Source organism: Protobothrops mucrosquamatus, unplaced genomic scaffold (genome assembly GCF_001527695.2).
Source record: "Protobothrops mucrosquamatus isolate PMUCROS unplaced genomic scaffold, P.Mucros_1.0 scaffold_282, whole genome shotgun sequence".
Taxonomy (NCBI): Eukaryota; Metazoa; Chordata; class Lepidosauria; order Squamata; family Viperidae; genus Protobothrops; species Protobothrops mucrosquamatus.
Genome location: NW_015386358.1, coordinates 322,822 through 342,941, shown reverse-complemented (window position 1 = coordinate 342,941; position 20,120 = coordinate 322,822). Strand labels below are relative to the sequence as shown.

Below are 20,120 nucleotides of genomic sequence, written 5' to 3'. Positions count from 1 at the left end.
TTTGGGAGAGACAAATATTCCTGCAATATTATAAGGTCAAAGCACATTTTTAAAAAGTCTGCCCTTGGCAGCTTGGCAGAGTTTTCTTTCTTTCTTTCTTTTAGTGCAGTGATGTGCTATTTCAGATCTGCTTAAGAATCCTTGATAAAGGATTGGAACTCTGCATTGGAACTTCTTAAGGAGGAAGAAATAGATTTGTTTTGTTTTATCCTATGTACAGAAAGTCCTCAACTTACGACCACAGTTGAGCCCAAAATTTCTGTTGCTAATGAGATATGCGTTAAGTAAGTTTTGCCTCATTTTACGACCTTTCTTGCCACAGTTGTTAAATGAATCACTGTGGTTATTAAGTTAGTAACACTGTTACGTGAATCTGGTTTTCCCATTGACAGTGCTTGTGAGAAGTTTGCAGTAGGTGATCGCATAACCTCAGGACACTGCAAATGTCATAAATATGTGCCAATTGCCAAGCGCCCATATTTTTATCACATGACCATGGGAATGCTACAATGGTCGTGTGAAAAATGTATGACATTTTGTCAGTGCTGTAGTAACTTCAATCAGTCACTAAACAAATGATTGTAAGTCGAGGACTATCTGTTGGTATCAATCAACAGTAAGTTTCATATTATTATACCACCAAATAGGGATAGTGGGAAGGTAAATACAGATCCTTGGTTGTCTAAAATTTAGATGGCCGTCCAACCTCCAAATGAAAAAAGGAAGCATTTGATTATTCCTTAAATTCAACTCTAACTAGAAGAGGAAAAGAAAATGAAAATGAAATAAATGTGAGAATATTTATTTGAATTTAAGAAAGGAATGGACAAGATTGTAAGCCAAAGTGGAGAGAGTTTATGTAATATGAAAATGTGATATTGCATACCTGTATGGTCATGTCTTTCTCCTCAGTATATGCTCTGTGTAATCTCTTTAACATCCATAGCAATACACTTGCCATCCATATACAGTCTTGTTTTACGTGGTTGAAGAGTTGTAACTTAAAGTGCATTACTTAGGTGCAAGAAAGAGTTTTTTTGATGGGAAGCATTTTTGGAAATTGTTAGATTTACTGAATATTGTTCTGTTTTTACTGAAAACTCATCTGTATTTTATGATTCATTTCTATTCATATGATATTGGTTTTATTGATATCTATATCTGTGTCAGTATTAAGTTAGTAATATATTTATAAATTAACTAGGGAAGAGTTGTGGTTGGATAATACCATTTAGGAATTGATTTGGAGAAATGTGCTTACCAGTTCTTGACAAACAGATTTACCGGTATGTAGTTAACAATCAGCAAAAAAATGTTGGCACATTTCCTTGATTCTTAGAACATCAACTTCCTCTGAGGTCTTTAGGGAAATTTATGTGTGTTGTGGCAAGAATTTATATATTCACTTTTTTTAATGTGTCAATCCAGTGTGAAGACTCATTTCCGGTTGTCAAATAGTTCAGAACACTCATCAGAAGGACCCGCCACACTCAGTGCTGTTTCAGTAGGTGATGGACACTTGCATAGAACCACTTTACGAAATTTTCAGCCAGAGCGGCAAGCAAGTACACTATCAGGACATCAAGAGCCCAGCTACACACAGAAGGAGTCTCAAATTACTCATGTAGAACAAAATGGTGATTATGGCATGGGAAGAGGCAGGTAAGGTCTTTGTATGATTATGTCATTAATGTCATTAATTCATATGACATAATAAACATAAAACATATTCACAGAAGCTTTTCTTTGCTAACTTGCAGAAGAAACATTTTCAGAGGTCGGAGGAGACGGGACGATGAAAGGCTATCAGTAAGTGTTTACTTTTACTGCAGGCATGTCAGTCACCAGCTATTGAGAATGATGTTCTGGTGCTAGAAGACCATGCTAACGTGAGAATTGTATGTGAATTTTAAAAAACACATTTGCACTATAAATTGGACTACAATAAGTATTCAGGAAATGAAACTAACTTTCAGAAGTATCACATATCTTACTTTTTTCTGTTTGTTAAATGTTCATTTGTATGGCTGCAGAAACATTATCACACAAGCAAAGAAATCCATCTTATATGTGTTTGAAATTATGATGGAACCCTCCCCCCCAAGGTTCTTATGACCTTATTTTGAAGTTCCCATGACTGCATGTACACACAGACAGCACACATATCCTGTGGCCACATGATTGTATTTTGAGCACTTGGGAACCACTTCACCTTTACAATCATTTGCGGCATCCCATGGTCATGTGACCACAGTTTTTTATGGTTTTTGCAGCTTCCATTGTTTTACTTGTGATTTCCACCCGAAAAACTCCATTCTGTAAAACAGATTAGCTTACTGACCATGTTTGCTTAACAGCAGCTTATAACCGTAATTGTGTGCTCAATTAAGGTTATAAGTCAAGAATTACCTGTATTCTGTAATGCAGATATAACCATAATACCAGACTTAACAGACCTGAGTTGCTCGATGGACAGCATATGAATTTAATAAATAATAAATAAACCAGTGATAGTCTAGAACAGGGATCCCCAACCTTTCTGGGTTGGCTCGGGGTGGGAGTGGTGGAGGCGCCTTTACGCGTATGAGCACACACATGCAAAAGGGGTCGCATGCGCCCAAACGCTGTGATTGCATGTGCGATGCAGATAGGGCCACAAGCGCCTGGGTGATGCTCAGGCAACGCTAGCGCCTGTGCAATGCCGCAGTGCTAGCACGAGTGGGGATGTTGCACTTGCAGCAACAATAGCACCGACATGCCACGACAATAGCGCAAGTGGGGTGCGCTCATAGCAATGTTAGTGCCTGCGAGACGCTTACGGCATTGCTAGCACCTGCGAGACGGCACGATGCTAGCATGTGTGTGGGATGTGCTCGTGGCAATGCTAGCTCCCGCCTGACGCTCACGACATTGCTAGCCCCTGTGCAACACTGTGACTCTAGTGCGAGTGGGAGGGTGCGAGCACACACACACATGTGTGCTGGCTAGCCACTCATGTGGCCCAAGGGCCAACAGCCCATGGCCCATTAGTGGGTACAGGTTGGTGACCCCTGGTCTAGAATCAGTTTCTAAGCACCAGCAATTTCTACCTAAGCTCTCATCAAAAGAACTGAACCTTTATGTAATTATAAGAAGAGTTATAGCCAGGCAAAATAAGTTGCTTTGGGGTCAGAAAACCTGGGAACTTACTTCCAAATATGTATTTTTGGATTCATGAGCTACAGACGTGTGATTGTTCCTGTACTACTAAAGCCTCTCCAGCATATGTTTCAAGCCGGTTAATATTGTCAACTTTTTATTTCATTGTCAACTTTTTAGGCAAAGATAAGCAGTAGTATTTCAGGGTGAGTTCCACAGAAGTGTCCATTGTGAATCAGAAAGTGTAACAGTGAGGCCTGTTTCCTATTAGAAGTATTCAGACTCATGAGTTTAGAGATTCAATGTTTCAGTGTCCCAGTTCTGTAGATGATATGACAGTTTCCTAGAACCAAGTATTCTGGAACAGGAAATGGTTCGGCAGGACTCTGAACAGATCAGAACACCTGAATTGACACATTCTCTAGGACAGGGCTTTTCAACCTTTTCACAGATTGTACCACTTTTAGGATATGGCAATGTTTGAGTACCACCAGTCACCTAGCAATGTATCAAAAACTTGATGACAAAAAAAAGGGAAAAAGTGACAAAGTACAGGTAGTCCTTGACTTACAACAGTTTGCTTAGTGACTTTGAAGTTACAACGGCATTGAAAAAAGTGACTTATGACCATTTTTCACACTTATGACTGTTGCAGCATCCCCAGGGTCATGTGATTTACATTCAGATGTTTGGCAACTGATTCATACTTATGATGGTCACAGTGTCCCAGAGTCATGTGATCCCCTTTTGCAACTTTTCGACAAGCGAAGTCAATGGCTGGGGGGCCATAGCCAGCTCAATGTCGCATAGGTGCAGGGCGCCTGTGGGAGGTGCGGGCGGGGCTGTGGGGAGGATCCGTGGGTCTGTAGTGGAGGGACTGGGGTAGGCGCCAAGGCATGGTCCACCAGAGGAGCCTCGCCGTCCCTCTTGGGCCGCGCAGGGGACTGCTGGACAGTGGCATGCCACCGGTTGAAAAACCCTGCTCTAGGAGAATAAAAGAAAAAAGAATTTGCCCCCCCCCCAAAAAAAAAGAGAATATTTGTCATTGAAAAATCTTGCTCTAGGAGAATAAAAGAAAAAAGAATTTGCCAAAAAAAGAGAATATTTGTCATTGGAATGATAAATTTGGCACATTAGCAATAATAATAGCACTTAGACTTATATACTGCTTCATAGTGCTTTACGACACAATGGACTATAACCTGTTATATTGACGATAAAGAAACTAAAGAAGATATAAAATGGGAAGACATGGGGGAAGCTTCATTGGAACTCAATTTGCTATAATTCAGTTCAAATAATATATAAGAGGTTCCTTAGGATTGTAATCTTGAAGTAAGAATCAGGTATACATGTAGTCCTTGACTTACAACCACAATTGAAACCAGAACTTCCATCACTAAGTGATGCGATCATTAAGTGAGTTGCACTAAATGTAACCACCTTTTTTCCCATGATCATTAAGCAAATCTGGCTTCCCCATTGTTTTTGCTTGTTAGCGAACCCTGGGTAGGTCACAAATGGTGATCATATGACTCCGGGATGTTGCAACCATCATAAATAACTGGTTGCCAAGCACCTGAATGTTGATCATGTGACTGCAGGAATGCAGTGATGATCATAACACCTCCCTCCAATCTAGCTGGAGATGCCATCACAAGGAGGCCTCGAAGAAAGCCAGGTCTCAAGCTATGTAGGACTTCAGAGGTGATCGTCGGCACCTTGAATTATACTCGGCTGGAAACAAACTGGCAAAGGGTGCAGTTGGAATATTTGTGTTATATGTCAATATTGGGTTGTCCTGGTAAATATGAGAGTGGTTTCATTTTGTACTAATTGTAGGTTCTAATCTAGGTGGTCTTTAAGAACAGCCCCATATAGACTGCATTACAGTAATCCAGTTTTAAGTACCAAGGCCATGAGTGACTAGTCAGCACTGTCTATTTTAAAGTTGGCATCTGTGCATCACCAAAACTGGGCAAAGGCCTTCCTGACCGCAGCTTTGACTTGCTCCATTAAGAGGAGTGCATACCCTGTTGGAATAACAGCTGTTTCTGGGAAACACAAATCTCATCTAGAGCTGTAGCAAATAATCTTCTAGAGTCACTCAGTTTTTGAATCTCCATCCACTCCAGAATTGCCAATGCTAAATTGCTCCCTAATATTGGAATTGGATACAAATGGCTAAGGGCATTCTCCGATTTTTGCAGACGAAATGAATGAGAATAATAGATATGCTACTTCTCTTTTTTAGCGCCCTCAGGCTTCAGTTGAAACCAAGACTTTGACGCCAAAGTTTGACTTGCTAGCCTCAAACTTCCCTCCGTTGCCGGGCAGCATAATTAAAACACAAGGAGATCCTGTTCTGGAGAATAGGATGTCAGATATAGTTAAAGGAATAAGCAAAGAAAAGGTACTTCCTTGTTATTTTTTTTCATATTCTCTCTCTCTTTCTCAATTTTAATCTTGCATGTCATTATTGTTTTATCTTTATATTATTTGGCAATGTTAAACATGCTTAATTCATCCCTACTAAATTTGCTTGAACTCAAGCAATACATTTTATTTTATTTCTATTCCTATATACACTGATTATGTGGATATAATGAATAAAAACCCCATAGTAACAAAAGCAAAGCAGATAGCTTTTGCAAAAGTTGCTTTTGCTTAGATTATATATAAATATATACTGTAAAATTCAAGAAATCAAAGCCTTAGTACATTCTGGGCTTGCCCACCAGTACAGTGTAGGAAAAATAAATTTTATTCCAAGGTGCTCTTTTCACATCCAACAAAAATTGTTGAAAAACATGGCTTACACTTCTTCAGCCACACACTACTACCCAATAACAAATAACAGTAATGATCTCAATTGGGACCTGCAACTTTGTTGCTAAGTCACATGGCTATAATTAAAACATCTCATAACTGCACATAAACCTGTCTGTTCTGCTTCATTTCTTAAGTAAATTACCTGCTGGTGTTGAACATAACAAGATATGAGCGTGACTTGCCAATTCCTGGCTTTCTCATTGACTTGGCTTGTGAGAGGCTGGCTGTGAAGCTTGCAAATGACGATCTTGTGGCTGCAGGAGACTGCAACACTGCTGCCTTCTTATCAAGGCCACCTTGTGCCATTCTCTAAGTGGACACCATTCCTCCTGTGCTTCAGAAGCCTTTCTCCAAAACATGGGGAAGGTTGGAGATGAGGCTTTCGAAACACCACAAGAACAGGCTCCATTCTTGCAGGTTCTATCCTAGTGCTGGAGGCTGTGTTGGTCTCAATAGGAGGAAACCAACTCTGATATAGCTTACCAGGACTGAGTGGCTGTGAATATTAGAGACCTGCCTGTCTGTCTATCTATCTAATTTACTGGCCGCCCATCTTACCATAGGGTAACTCTTGGCGGCTTACAGTTACATAAACTCTAAAACGTGAAAAGTTAAAAACAAACATTTAAACCAAAAATACTTGGAGAAGGCGAGCAGGCGCAGAATGGAGGGGGGGAGGGGGGAATTGTTATTATTCAATCAACCAACAGCAGCTCATTCCCCCAATCCCATTGCTTTCTATCTTCAATCTTAGATGAAGCTGCACTGGGCCTTATGATAGGGTTGATGGAACCCCTTGTCCTTTTTTAATGTTTTTGGATTGAGCCTTGTTCATATTTGTGATTTATTCCTCTTTTTGTTATTGCACTGCCCACTTTGATCCTTGCTACTCTGGCAATCAATAAGTTGTCTGTCCTTGATCTCAATGCTGTGAGGTAGTTTTTAGCCTATATGATATCTAATTTTTCTTTTCTGTAATAATAATTCACACAGGTTTAGTCTTAACCTGTACTTTTACAGATATTCTTTTCCCCCCTTTTGCTCTATTTAGGAAAACAAAGATGTGACAGTTAGTTGTCTAACATCCACTCAGGAAGAGCAGGGCCAAAGTGTTGTTCAGTCTGTCACGAATGCCAGTTCTCCCTATGGGATTGATCTTCCTGGATTAAGGTATGGAGATTGATTTTCCAATTACAAGTATTACCAATTATTTTATATGGCAAGAGAAGCACAAATACATTTTTGTATGTTTTAGTTCTAAAACCAGCAAAATTGGTAAGTTTTTTTTCTCCTAACATAAACCCCAAACGTAAAATACTATACATGTTTGGTTCCTTTTGAAAAATGTTGATTAAGGTAGCTGTCTTAATCAACCAACATTGAAAACATGAACAAGAGAAGTCATAGTTGATTTTATTTCCAAAACAGAAAATTAACCTGTTAGAAAATGTCTCTGTGCTTCAAAACAATTCATTTATGATTTTTTTTAAAAAAAGTTTTGAATCTGCAAGAAGTCACACAATTCTGTTAATGGATTTTCTAGTGCCACTCAGCAAGAGAAGAAACTAGAAGAGGTTCATGTGCACAAGGAGGCTGCAAGTCAGACTTCTCCACCTTCCTCTGTATGCCCCCCCAGTACTGTAAAACCACCAAGGACAAATACCACTTCATCCACAACCAATGCAAACACAATGCCTGTCGTAATGATACAGGTAAGATACTGCTTTCAGTCATTTTTGGATAGTTTTAGTAGACCACCTTCCAGATATAATAGAGGTAACACAATTTAACCTGGAAAAAAAAAACCTGAAATAAAAACGTCAGACTCATTTGGATGAAAGTGGAGAACAAATACAGGTAGTCCTTAACCTATGACTGTAATGGAGTCCGCCCATTACATTTGCAAGTCCTGATGGTTGTTAAGCAAGGTGTCCACGTGCTTTCCTTGCTTAATGATCACCATCCCATCTCTCCCAAATACAATCATTAAGTGGAGAACAGGGAGCCTTAGGGATGGGCAAAGCCCTTGAAAGCCTATCCTAGACCTGCCTACCCTAAGCTTTTCAAGGTCCCCTCCACCCCCAGGCATCCTATGCTCCCTTGAGGTGCCTTCAGGCCCTCGGCCTACTTTCCTACCTCACTGGGTACTCCATGCTGTAGCAAGGATTCTTGCAGAAGATCTACACTAAAAGATAAAGGGCCAGGTGATGGGGCTGGGGAGAAGGGTGTGGGAGTCGGTGGGTTGAGGAAGCAAGCAGGGCAGGATGAGGAGGGAGATCAGGCTACAGTTCCTACGTTCGGTCACAAGAGTGAATCCGCCTGAATGTTGTTCACATGACTGCAGGGTTGCTGCGGGAACTATAACTTCAAAATTAGGTTGTAAGTAGCTTTTTCAGGATCCGTCATAACTTCAAACAGTTGCTAGGCAACTAGTTGTAAATTAAGGACTACCTGTATGTACAATTGCTTAAATATAGCTTTAATTTTAAATTGTCACTAGCATTTTGTTATATTAGAGGCATACTAAAGCCTTTTTCTTTCGGTAAGGAACCCCGGAAGCTCAGTTATGCTGAGGTCTGTCAGAAACCTCCAAAAGAAGTACCGTCTCTTCCTGCTCAGCCACTTAGGGAGCTGCGTTCTAATGTAACCTCTCCTGCCAAAACAGAAGAAAATGGCACCCATGAGAAGGCTGGAGAGAAGGCACATGAAAAGTCTGAAGGACGGATGAATGACTTGGCTGTTTTCAGAGGCAATGGGCCTCCCAAAGGAGCTGCAGGAAAAATCAGGGAACAGAGGCGCCAATGTGGACGTAGGTCTTCTCCTCAGGGAGCGCCTCGGCGAGTTGGCAAGGAACAGTATATGCCACCGCGATCACCAAAGGAAAATTGATCAAACTTTTTATTTAATCAGAACTGTGAACTAAAGAGCAGTAGAGGAGAAACTGGCCAGCTCAGAGAAATATAAATATAGGGAAAGTGGACAGTAAATTCAAGAGCACAGGGTTTGCAATGTGAGAGAGCTTAAAGGGATCCCAATATTCATCTCGAAGTGATACAAAATGCTGGAGAAATAGAATCAATATAAATATGATAAAAGATTATAATTTTTGTAACTTTCTGTTTTTAATTTCCTGTTTGAATTAGATTTTTGCATTAAGAACTAGCTTATTAAAAATGAGGAACAAATACACATATTAGCATGTTTCTTACTTGAAGAGGGGGCAAATATTTTTTTTGGAAAAAACTGTAAAAGTTATAAATTACTTCTAAAAATCTATTTAAGGTATGGCTTGTAAGATGACATGTATGCCATTAATGGCCTTGCATTACAATTCAGCCCCAAAACTAACATGCTTGGTCAGTATGAATGAGTGTAGCCATATTACCTGTTATGTCATGATTTTGTCACTGATGATAATTGATTGTACTACTGTAGAATTTTGTGTTTTGGAAATAATAGTCTTTGACTTAACTAATTTTGGTCAGCTTTTAAAACTATGATTTTATTCTGGAGTATGCAAACAGCAAGATTAGTAAACAAGAAATAGTGGGTAAGATTTGTTCCAGTATTTTTTCTAATTAGGGATAGCATTGTTTTATTTTTTCCTCTGCTTCAATATTTTTTCTTATCCTTTATTACAGAATTAAGCACATCTAGCTGGAATGTAGTTATTCTGACACTAATGCAGAACTAAAAATAGGGAATGTGAAACTGCATAGTAAACATTACATTGGTGCATTGAATTGAGATTTTCAGCTCTTTGATATTCTCAATTCTCTGGAACAGGGGTGTCAAACTGGCGGCTTGCAGGCCAGATGCGCAGGCCACACCCGCCACGGCTCCGGAAAAGCAACAAAATTCACAAAAAAAGTCACATGATGCGATCGAGTTTGACACCCCTACTCTAGAAAGAGGCAAGACAATTTTGGAGGTCTGACTTCACTTTAACAAATAGAGGGGCCTCGCTGGGGCCATACTTTGATATACTGAAAACACTTTTTCTACTTGAAGGAATTTCAAACTATACCAGAAATCAGGTTTTATTTAATGGGGAGACTAAAAACAAGGATTCTTAAGTTTCCTTGTTTGATGGAGCTGATAAGTGAAAATTAACTTACTTTGGAGAATATTGGCAAGAATATTAGGATAGATTTATGTTAATTAGAATAACCTTGTGCAACAAGCAGTGTGGTTTACAAGCTGATAATTATAGAACTTAAGAAAAGAACTAGGACAATTACAACAGGTTAATCTTGCAAAATCAGCATGCTAGAGTTCAAAGTTCTGTATTAAAGTATTAGGGGAAAGTATATTGGATTCTTTAGTTGGTAGCAAAATATACAAATTTAAAGACATTAGTTGTAAACACTGGAAAACTCAGTTGTGAGATACCACCATGCATTTTTAGATTGTGTGTTAGTGATAATTTTAAAATGTCAGTGGCAGATAAATAATTAACTGTGAAAATGGTAATCTTCTGATTTTTCTTAGCCAGAAAAGTTTCAGCAGTTTCTTATTCTGTAGGCATTCTCTATCAATGGCTTTGAGAACACGCATATCTATTTTCATTTCTCTAACTTATTCAGCTTGGCAATCACTTTTTTTTATTAGATTGAGAAGTATAAATGTACTTAGGCAATTGATATTCTTTTTCTATGCATGTTATTAATCATTTCTCATTTTGAAGTAACTGCTGGCCTTGGCAGTTTTTACATTAAAACAAATAACTGATCACGTCTCTTAAGTACAAACCCACTTTGGTTTACTCATAATGCTATTTTTTCTGGATATGACACAAAAGGTGAAGTACTTAAAATGTTAGGAATTCTGAAAAATGTATAAATACTTCATTTTAAAAGACCCATAATTCTGATTATTGCACTTGAAATGGAAAAAAGGTTGAACTGCTATACTGTAGTTGTTTTTAGGATAGATAAAGCACTGTGTCATTGCAAACTAAAGATGGATTTGAATTAACAGTTGCTAGGAGTTATTTAAAAAATGCTTCCTCTTCAAGAAGAATGCAATTCTGTGGGAAGATGCTACTTTAAAAGTTACTTGGCAATGCAAGGATGTGAAATCTAACTCTGTTTGGAATGGAATCTAGTATTCAAAGACAGATCAACAAAATGTAACTCTTTTCGTTACTGGATATTGAAGCAAATATAGCTCACAGACATTTTCTTGTGAGGGAAAAAAAGTGATTGAGGGAAAGGATGCGTTGTACATCCTGAAGCTTATGTCTGTGCATGTGTGCTTTCCCTACACAAGTGGCTCTTGTGCAATGTATGTGTAAAGTGTGTAAAAGCAGCTTTTCCAATGTCAGATTAATACCTTGGAGAGATTTACTAAAACTGAAGTGTTTGATAAGCGTTTCCTCAGTTAACATCTACTCCATTCTCCTCCAATATCCCTTTCTATTTTGTTACCATAAATACCTAAATCTGTAAAGTTAGATAGAATGATGAAGTAAAAAAGAAGAAGAACCATATGCTATAGGCTGTTAACTTGGAATTACATTTGAGTGACAAAGGTATCTGGGCTAATCATTATTCTTCATTCTCAAAAAGTGTATTGGATTTTCATCAGTCTTCCCATATTACTTTAGAAATGAGACACAATAGGTTTTTAGATTCAATGTCAGGGCAATTTTACTATCTTGCTGTAAGGATGTGCAATATTGGTAGTGTTTGTTTTCTGCATAGCTGTGCATTAAATGTAAATGAGCAAATCAACATCGTTAAAACTGAAAGTTGATATATTGACCAACTTGTAAATCATTATCTTCTGTCTCGGCAATGGTTGAATGTAAATGACATTGCCAGTATGATTTATATTGGTAAATGTAATAAAAAGAGCATTTTCATTGTAAATATTGGAGCAACAGAGATGTAGCTGATGTTTGCATTTCATAGAGCATCAATGCCAAAACTTATCAACTAAGAGAACAGTTGTATTTCCCTTTTAATAAGTCACCATTGGACGTACATGCCTTTTACCCTTAAACTTTTGATGAAACAATAATATGCAAGATGATAAAGATCACAATGACCTTTGTTTCCTGAACTTATGAAAGGAGATCTTCATTAGCAGGAAATTTCGAGGTTTTTTTTTACACATTCTGTATCTTTAGTTTTAGTCAATAATTCTGAGTCAAGGTATTGTACTTTTCTAAAAGGGAAAAGAAGATTCTCTATGCGTGAAATTTGTATTTCTGTTTGTTTTCTCTTCTTTTTTCCCCAAAATAGCTTGGAAAGTTGTGATGCTGTTTTAACAGATTAAAATTGAAATCTTATTGACCTGAAGATGTGGGAAAATCAGTAGCAATTAAGTGACTTAAGCAATGCTTTACTATAATTTAAATAGCTATGGCCTTATTACTTCATCAGTATCAGCTAAATGTCTGAATATATCCACTATTTTTATTGTCGAGTGAACATTCACTTTGGTAAAAATTCCTGCTACATGTGTACAGATTATTTTAAATTTATAAAATGCAACATTGTATACTGATAAAATGCAACAGAAATGCACTTCGGGGTGGGGATTGCTTAAACTTTTGTAAACTATTGATTACAAGAAATATGCAATAGGTTTTTCTTTTAACTTTTGATATTTTCTTCTGAAACATAAGATCACCATCAGTTGTAATGGTCTATCATGCTCTTGTGTGTATGTGAGAGAGAATCTATTATATAGTGTTGGCTTTCTTTAGGATGGTACCTCTGATTCCCCCCTCCCTTGTTTTTGTTCTTTGGATGAAGGTTATTTGCATCTTCAGCCCTCGACTCTTGAAGAGATGGGAATGAGTGTATTAATGTAGATTTAAGATTTAGTATAGGAATTAATCAGCCTCTGAACTAACCTGTTAACAACTTCAACACTTTTATTTAATGACTTTTTTTTAAAAAAAAATCAGTTATGGATAAAATTTCCCTCAAAGAAATTTCAAATATAAGTGTTGGTGTGCAAATGGCTTCTGTTTTAATAAAACAAACTAATTAGCTATATCGTTCCCCCCAAAATTTTGACTTCTGTGACACATCTAGTCTCACTTATCAGAGTGATAGCTTCATATATATCTCAATTATTTGGCTTATCTATTATCAGTTTGGTTTATTCCTGTTGTCAAAGCTGTCTAATCCAAGAAATTGTGTAAAGTAGGTTCATGCTTAATTGTTAAGATTATACATGTATTTGTATTTGTTTTTGACATTGCCAAGGTGCTATGGGAAATTGAAATAACAGTTAGAAGGAAATAATAAAAGCCACCTTAAAAAAACAAACTTTGTCTGAATGTTATTTGGTGTAATAAAGAAATAGTAAGGAAATCTAGGTGAGGAAACTGATTGATTAGTGAAAGAAATCCATGAAATTTGTCAATGAAAATAAGATAGACAATTTCTTTTATTTGCATATTGGTTTCCATATGTGAGTTAAACCCTTTTGAAAAGTCAGTCTGTAGATTTAGTCATATTCCATTTAAAAGGTCTGTGGTCTCTCCAGGAATTAACGATATGGAACCCATTAGATAATTTTTCTATATAAATGTGTGAGTTTTAAATGCCTTCTTTAGCTTTGCTTGCATTAGCCTGCAATCCTAACTGGTAGTAAAGACCAATTTTTGCTATTTTTTCTCCAGTACATTGTTCCTAGATTCCACTTGAGGCCAGAGGTGGAAATGGGATTCTACCATCTCTGGAAAGAAATAATTTTAAAAAGAGAATGTGTGTTGGGAAGAGATGGCCCAGGGCACATTTGTTCCTTTGTGATGCAGACCTCAGAGCTAGATGATGGGCTTAAAAATGCCCCATTCTGTTACTCTGTTGCAAGAGAAAATCTAAATTCCATTCAGATGATAATCCAGATCCATTAATACATAGTATGATCTGTGTATTACAGGGATTTCTTTGTTTTTATTTTTCTTAAGGAGAAATACAATTTCCAGAACTCTAATCAGTATAGATTAACTCCAAGGTCATCTTCAGACCTACAATCAAGTAAGCAATACCCCGGTCAAGAAACTGCCGAAGAGCCATTAATAAACAGCCCGACCAAAGAATCCCTAAGACTGCCCTCACCGACCCAGACAGGCAAGACACCAGAATATAAACCAACAGCAAACAGCACTCCTTACTAGCACTGATGATGTTACTTAGTTAGGGTAATGAAACGTCTACAAGAAAACAAGCGAGCTTAAAGAGCACCAAGGACCACTCCCAGAACACTTTCAGATTTATTACTTAAAACAAAATCAAGAGTGATTGACCAAGAGCAGAAAAAAGCTTGCAGCTTGCTATTGCCTTCTTCCTGGTTGTCTTTATATTTTTCAGTTCAGGCCTGGAATTCCCTGGTGGCTTCTTATCCAAGGATTAATGAGGCCTGATCTTCAGCTTCTAAATTCAGATAAAATTAGCTAGATACTCCTGAGAATAAGGCGAAAAGGGCCGAACCTGGTTTAGGAGTTAAGAATGCATTTAGACAGAATCCTTAACTTATTTAATCTTCCCTAGAACAATAATCATATGGGCAAAAAAAAAAAAAAAAGCTGAGAGATTGTATGGATTTGAAAGTAAAGGGGAGAGTTGTTTGCAAGACTTTAGTTTATAGATAAATTGGAACAAGGCACAAAAGAGCAATAAAGGACTAAAGACAGATTTTCTGGAAATTCTTCATATCCAACCTCTAGTTTTAACACACTTTATTGTTCTCGGTAATGAATAAGCTATTCAGCAGAGAACAAACATACTTTGGATATTGTAAAGCTGTGTCTTGTTGAACAACACATAGCCTGATTTGCATAATGGCTGAGCTTGCATAATCTAACATATAGTTAGCTAGTTATAGCTCTGCATTTTATGAAATCAGGAAATTTCATTAATTCAATATATAGAGTTTCCATTAGCCATGAATTAGTGTTCTGCAAATTTGGTCACTCTAGCCCAGAATTTTTTACAAAAGGCATAAGACTTATTTTATTACCTATAGTTTATTGATTATTGTTTTAGTCACATTTGCATATGGAAGGCAGCTGCTTTGAGTTGATGACTAAGCCAGTAATTAAATAAATAAAATAACAAAAGCAGGGGAGATTGAGAATATGGCTATCTTTGTAATGAGTAAAACACTATGTACATGTGCCCCATTTTACATTTATTTCCCTTAGATAAATTTAGATTTTGCTATTATATTTTTGGTGGCCAAACTGTGATGATGCTTACAGAATTCATTAAATAATCCTTCAGAAGTGCTTTAGTGATGTGTTAATTAGGCCCAGAGCTTTATTTGGCTTACCTCCTTACATTTTTTGTGATGATGCTTACTTTCTTAACATTCTTATTTTGGATCCGTCAGTGACCATAATGAAGATGCTGATGAAGATGATCATGATTAAGACAACAAACTCTTCAATTAGCTCTGTTGTCTTATTATTGTGATCCACCACCAAAGGGAAAAGAGCACAGACTTGCCTGAATTAATTGGGACCAGCCATATTTTAGCGATTTTTGCTACTGATTGCTTATATTCTTTTTAGCATTGTATAGTTCTTTAAAACATTTATTTTATTTATTTATTTTATTTTTTCATAATTTATATGCCGCCCTTCTCCCCACGGGACTCAGGGCGGCTCACAGCATATTAAAATAACACAACACAAACAACACAACACAACATTTCCCCTATAAAAGCCAATTAAAAACCAAATATTTATAATCTGTGACATTATTAAAATCATTAAAAATTATCCCTATTTAAAATTCACCCTAGGTCAGTCCCGCTTGCTGAAAAAGCCATGTCTTGAGGGCGCGGCGGAAGGTTAGGAGATCCGGGATTGTCCGGATCTCGGGGGGTAGCTCGTTCCAGAGGGTGGGGGCACCCACAGAGAAGGCCCTCCCCCTGGGGGTCGCCAGCCNAGCGCTTTAAAGGTGGTAACTAACACCTTAAAGCGTACCCGGAAGGCCACTGGCAACCAGTGCAGCTCGCGCAGCAGCGGCGTTACATGGGAGCGACGTGTCGCTCCCAACACCGCCCGCGCGGCCGCATTCTGGACCAGTTGAAGCCTCCGGATGCTCCTCATAGGGAGCCCCATGTATAGAGCATTACAGTAGTCCATGATGGCCCTCCTGTATGTGGAGCCACTAGGCACAGTTTGGGAGGAGGCTCTTGACTTCTTTTACGTCTTTCTTTCCTTTTACATCTTTCTTTCATGTCTTTCTTGGAGTCGTAGTGGACTCTTACTTAAATATGAGCCAGCAGTGTGCTCCAGCTGCCAAAAAAGCCAACACAGTTCTAGGCTGCATTAACAAAGGGATAGAATCAAGACCATAATGAAATGTTAATACCACTTTGTAATGCCTTGGTAAGGCCACACTTAGAATACTGCATCCAGTTTTGGTCACCATGATGTAAAAAAATATGTTGTGACTCTAGAAAGAGTGCAGAGAAGAGCAACAAAGATGATCAGGGGACTGGAGGCTAAAACATATAAGGAATGGTTGCTGGAATTGTGTATGTCTAGTTTAATGAAAAAAAGGACCAGGGGTGACACGATAGCACTGTTCCAATATCTCGGGTTGCCGCAAAGAAGAGGGAGGCAGGCTGTTCTCCAAAACACCTGAAGACAGGACAAGAAGCAATGGATATATGTATCATGATATGGTAAACAAACAAGTTCTTTAATATTTATTTGTTTATACCCCAAAGGTATTATTTTAATAAATATATAATCCAGATAGCGAACACATTCAATATAGGAGCCCTGGTGGCGCAGTGGTTAGTATTGCAGGGTAAGCCTGTCCACAGCCAGGAGTTCAATCCTCACCGGCTCAAGCTTGACTCAGCCTTCCATCCTTCCAAGGTCAGCAAAATAAGGACCCAGATTGTTGGGGGCAATAGGCTGACATTTGTAAATCACTACAGAGTGCTGTAAAGCACTATGAAACGGTATATAAGTATAAGTGCTATTGCTATTAAGAGATGCTCCTATTTTGTTTCAGTTTTCTCCTGCCAAAGACAAATACCATCATTTTAAGCAGAGCAACTGATAAGACAAAAGGACAGGCAACCCATCTTAAGTAAAGGTGTTCCGGACTACCACATTTGCACGACCAGACCAATTACATTTGAGAGCTTGAAGGATCTTCTGGAAGTCTCTTTGGAAGTCCCTCTTTTTGAACAGTCTTGGAGGATAGAAATAGTGCCCAAGGATTAGAAGACAACAAATAATATTTCTATCTTCAAAAAGGGAGAAAAAGAAAACTCAGACTATAGACTCATCAGTCTGATGACTGATGGAACAGTCTCTATCTCTGGAACAGATGATTAAGCATAGATCTGTGAGCATTTATAAATGACTGCATGACTTTACCATGAGTTGATCAAGAATAAGTCACTGTGACAAAGTGACCAGCTTGTTACCAAGTTAATCAAGGGAATGCAACAAGAATAGTGTAGTTCAACTTTAGCAACAATCAATGATGTTACTCATGAGATTCTAATATACACAATGACAACATGTGCACCAAATTATGCTACCAATGGATGCGGGCTTGGGTGAGCAATCATACCCAATTAATATGTCAGTTTCACATCAAGCTGGACAGGGTTGAGAAGTATATTGCAGGGTTTTACTCTACATCCTATACTGTTCGACATATTTATAAATGACTTTTATAAATATGGACAACTGGGGAAAAGGGCTGTGGAGTGCCAAGTATTAAAAGGAGGGGGGAATGAGTGGGGGGAGTTGAAACATTCTTGTGGTTGTAAGTGTGGGTGGGCTACCAAGCATTTAAACTTTGATCAAATGACTATGAGGCTATAACTTTGGGGATCAGTCAGATCCTTTTGTTCAGTGCTGTTATAAACAGTCATTGAATGAATGGTCAGTAAGCAAGGACTAGCTGTATACTTATAATTTACATCTATGGTTAACAAAGTCACAGTTACAGAAAGCAAAATAAAAACAAAAGAAATTTGCAGAAAATTCAGACATTCCAACATCTCGTACTAGTTTAACATTGCTATGACATGTTTAAAAATTACATTTTTGCACAAATGCAATACTGAGCCTCTTCTTTTTAAAGCTTACACTTTTACGCTGTTTTCCTCTGATGAAATCTACCATTTCTCCATTTTGCACATACAAAGAATAACCGTGTATAAAATTCCAACTAACTGCACATGCACTAGCCTCAATTGTGCACATGCTAATCACGAGTTAATTAAGTTTGGGGTAATTTGATACACAGCTTGGTATCAAATTACAATTCACACTTGCACTATTCACCACCTACCTGTATCACATCTGCAGATGACACAAAGATGAATAGAATAGCAAACATCTTAAAAGTCAGTATCAGGATTCAGCATGGTCTGGATAAGCTGGAATGATGATTCTTCCAGCAAGAATTTCAATGTACAACTCTACATTAAAGCAGGGGAAAAAACAAAGGCATGAATATAAAATTGGGGTAGTGAGACTAATCCTATTAGGAAGCCAGGCTTGTGAAAAGGATCTGGATGCCTTGAACCAACACACTTCAAAATATGATGCAGCTAAAAACCCCAAATGTATCAACCAAAATGTAGTGTAACAATTAAGAGAAGTAATTGTTCCACTATGCATTTGTCAGACCAATCCAAAAATATTTCATCCATTTCTGAGCACCACATTTTCAGATAGACATTGGCAAATTGGTACTTTCCAGAAGAAAGCAATCAAAATGATAAAAGCCTGGAAGAAGAAAGAATATTTGGTGGTGTTGGGAATTTTTAGCTTGGAAAAGAGAATGGTGTGAAATTCCATGGTTCTAGCTGAAGAGATGTTATGTAGAAGGGACAAAATTCAGTTGGATATCAAGAAAAAGTTCCTTGTGTTAAGAGCTATTTAGCAATGCAAGAGACAAATTCTGGAGGAGTTTAAACTGAAACTAGGTGGGAAATGGCATTTATTGGGGATGCCATAGTTGTGGTTCCTTATACTGTGCAGGTGGGTTGATGGCTGAGTTTAAAGAAGTTCTTGGGAATTGAGATAGCACATTAAGTGCTAAAACTGTTTCTCAGTGTGCACGTAAGCATGCATACATCCATAATAATCTCAAAACAAACATTCTCCCTTAAATGGTAAAAACAGAACTAAATAAGCTTTCTGAACTGTTGGAGGCAAACACCTGCCCTTTGTTCTCCATTACACACAAACTCCTAAAAGGGTTTCCCTAATTTTGATGTAGCCATTACACCTATACAGGTAGTCCTTGACTTGCAACAGTTCATTTACTGACCATTCAAAGTTACAATGGCACTGAAAAAGTGACTATTTTTTGACTATTTTTCAATTACGACCTTTACAGCAGCCCCACGTTCAAGTGATAAAAATTCAGATGCTTGGCAACTGGCTCCTCTTTATGACGGTTGCAGTGTCCCAAGGTCATGTGATCACCTTTTGCGACTTTCTGACAAGCAAAGTCAATCAGGAAACCAGATTCCCTTTACAGTTGTGTTACTAACTTTACTGCAGTGATTCACTTAACAACTGTGGCAAGAAAGGTCGTAAAATGGGGCAAAACGCACTTAAGAATGTCTCACCGCAAAAGAAATTTGGGACTCGGTTGTGGTCATAAGTTGAGGACTACCTGTACTAAAGATATAACGTAAAGGTAACTGTAAAAACAAGCCATCGCTTGCTGCAGTGTCATGCAGTCCGCCGTTCTTCTTTGGCTCCGTTTGCATGAAGCACTGCAACCATTAGCTAAGCTGATCACTTTTCTAGGTAATGCAGAAATTGGAGTAAATCACGAAATCCATCCTGGAGAAGCGTCGCGGGGTCGTGGAAGGTACTTGCGCGGAGTTTGTAAGCCTCGAGTGAAACGCAATTGTGCCTAGAGGGAACCAGGAGCGGCTCCACACGCCGCCGCCTCGCCTGGCCTCGTACGGCCGGCGGCAGTTCGAAGGGGCAGGCAGCTTGTGGGAGAAAGCCGGTAGAGGACGCCCACGGCACAGGCCCAGCCTTTCCCAGCGCTGGGCCTGCCCTGCCCGGGGCGGCGCTTCCCCCGTCCTTTCGTGGGGAGAGGGAGGAAGGCTGGCGCTTGGGCTGGGCCTGCCCGCCTCTCTCATGTGACTTAGCCGGGCTCCTTCAACGCGGCTGAAAG

At 38.5% G+C, this 20,120-nt stretch overlaps 1 protein-coding gene across 2 annotated transcripts in view; it reads left to right on the top strand.

Moving 5' to 3' along the window:
- Positions 1-9,061, top strand: part of LARP4 (La ribonucleoprotein domain family member 4) — a 36,126-nt gene extending 27,065 nt beyond the window's left edge. For both annotated transcript variants that reach the window (XM_015831851.1, XM_015831852.1), the window contains 6 exons: positions 1,429-1,662; positions 1,761-1,809; positions 5,393-5,551; positions 7,022-7,140; positions 7,514-7,682; positions 8,518-9,061. In XM_015831851.1, coding sequence (XP_015687337.1) covers positions 1,429-1,662; positions 1,761-1,809; positions 5,393-5,551; positions 7,022-7,140; positions 7,514-7,682; positions 8,518-8,859 — 1,072 coding nt within the window. In that variant the 3' untranslated portion in view covers positions 8,860-9,061. The remainder of the gene's footprint in view (positions 1-1,428; positions 1,663-1,760; positions 1,810-5,392; positions 5,552-7,021; positions 7,141-7,513; positions 7,683-8,517) is intronic.
- The last annotated feature ends 11,059 nt before the right edge of the window (positions 9,062-20,120 follow it).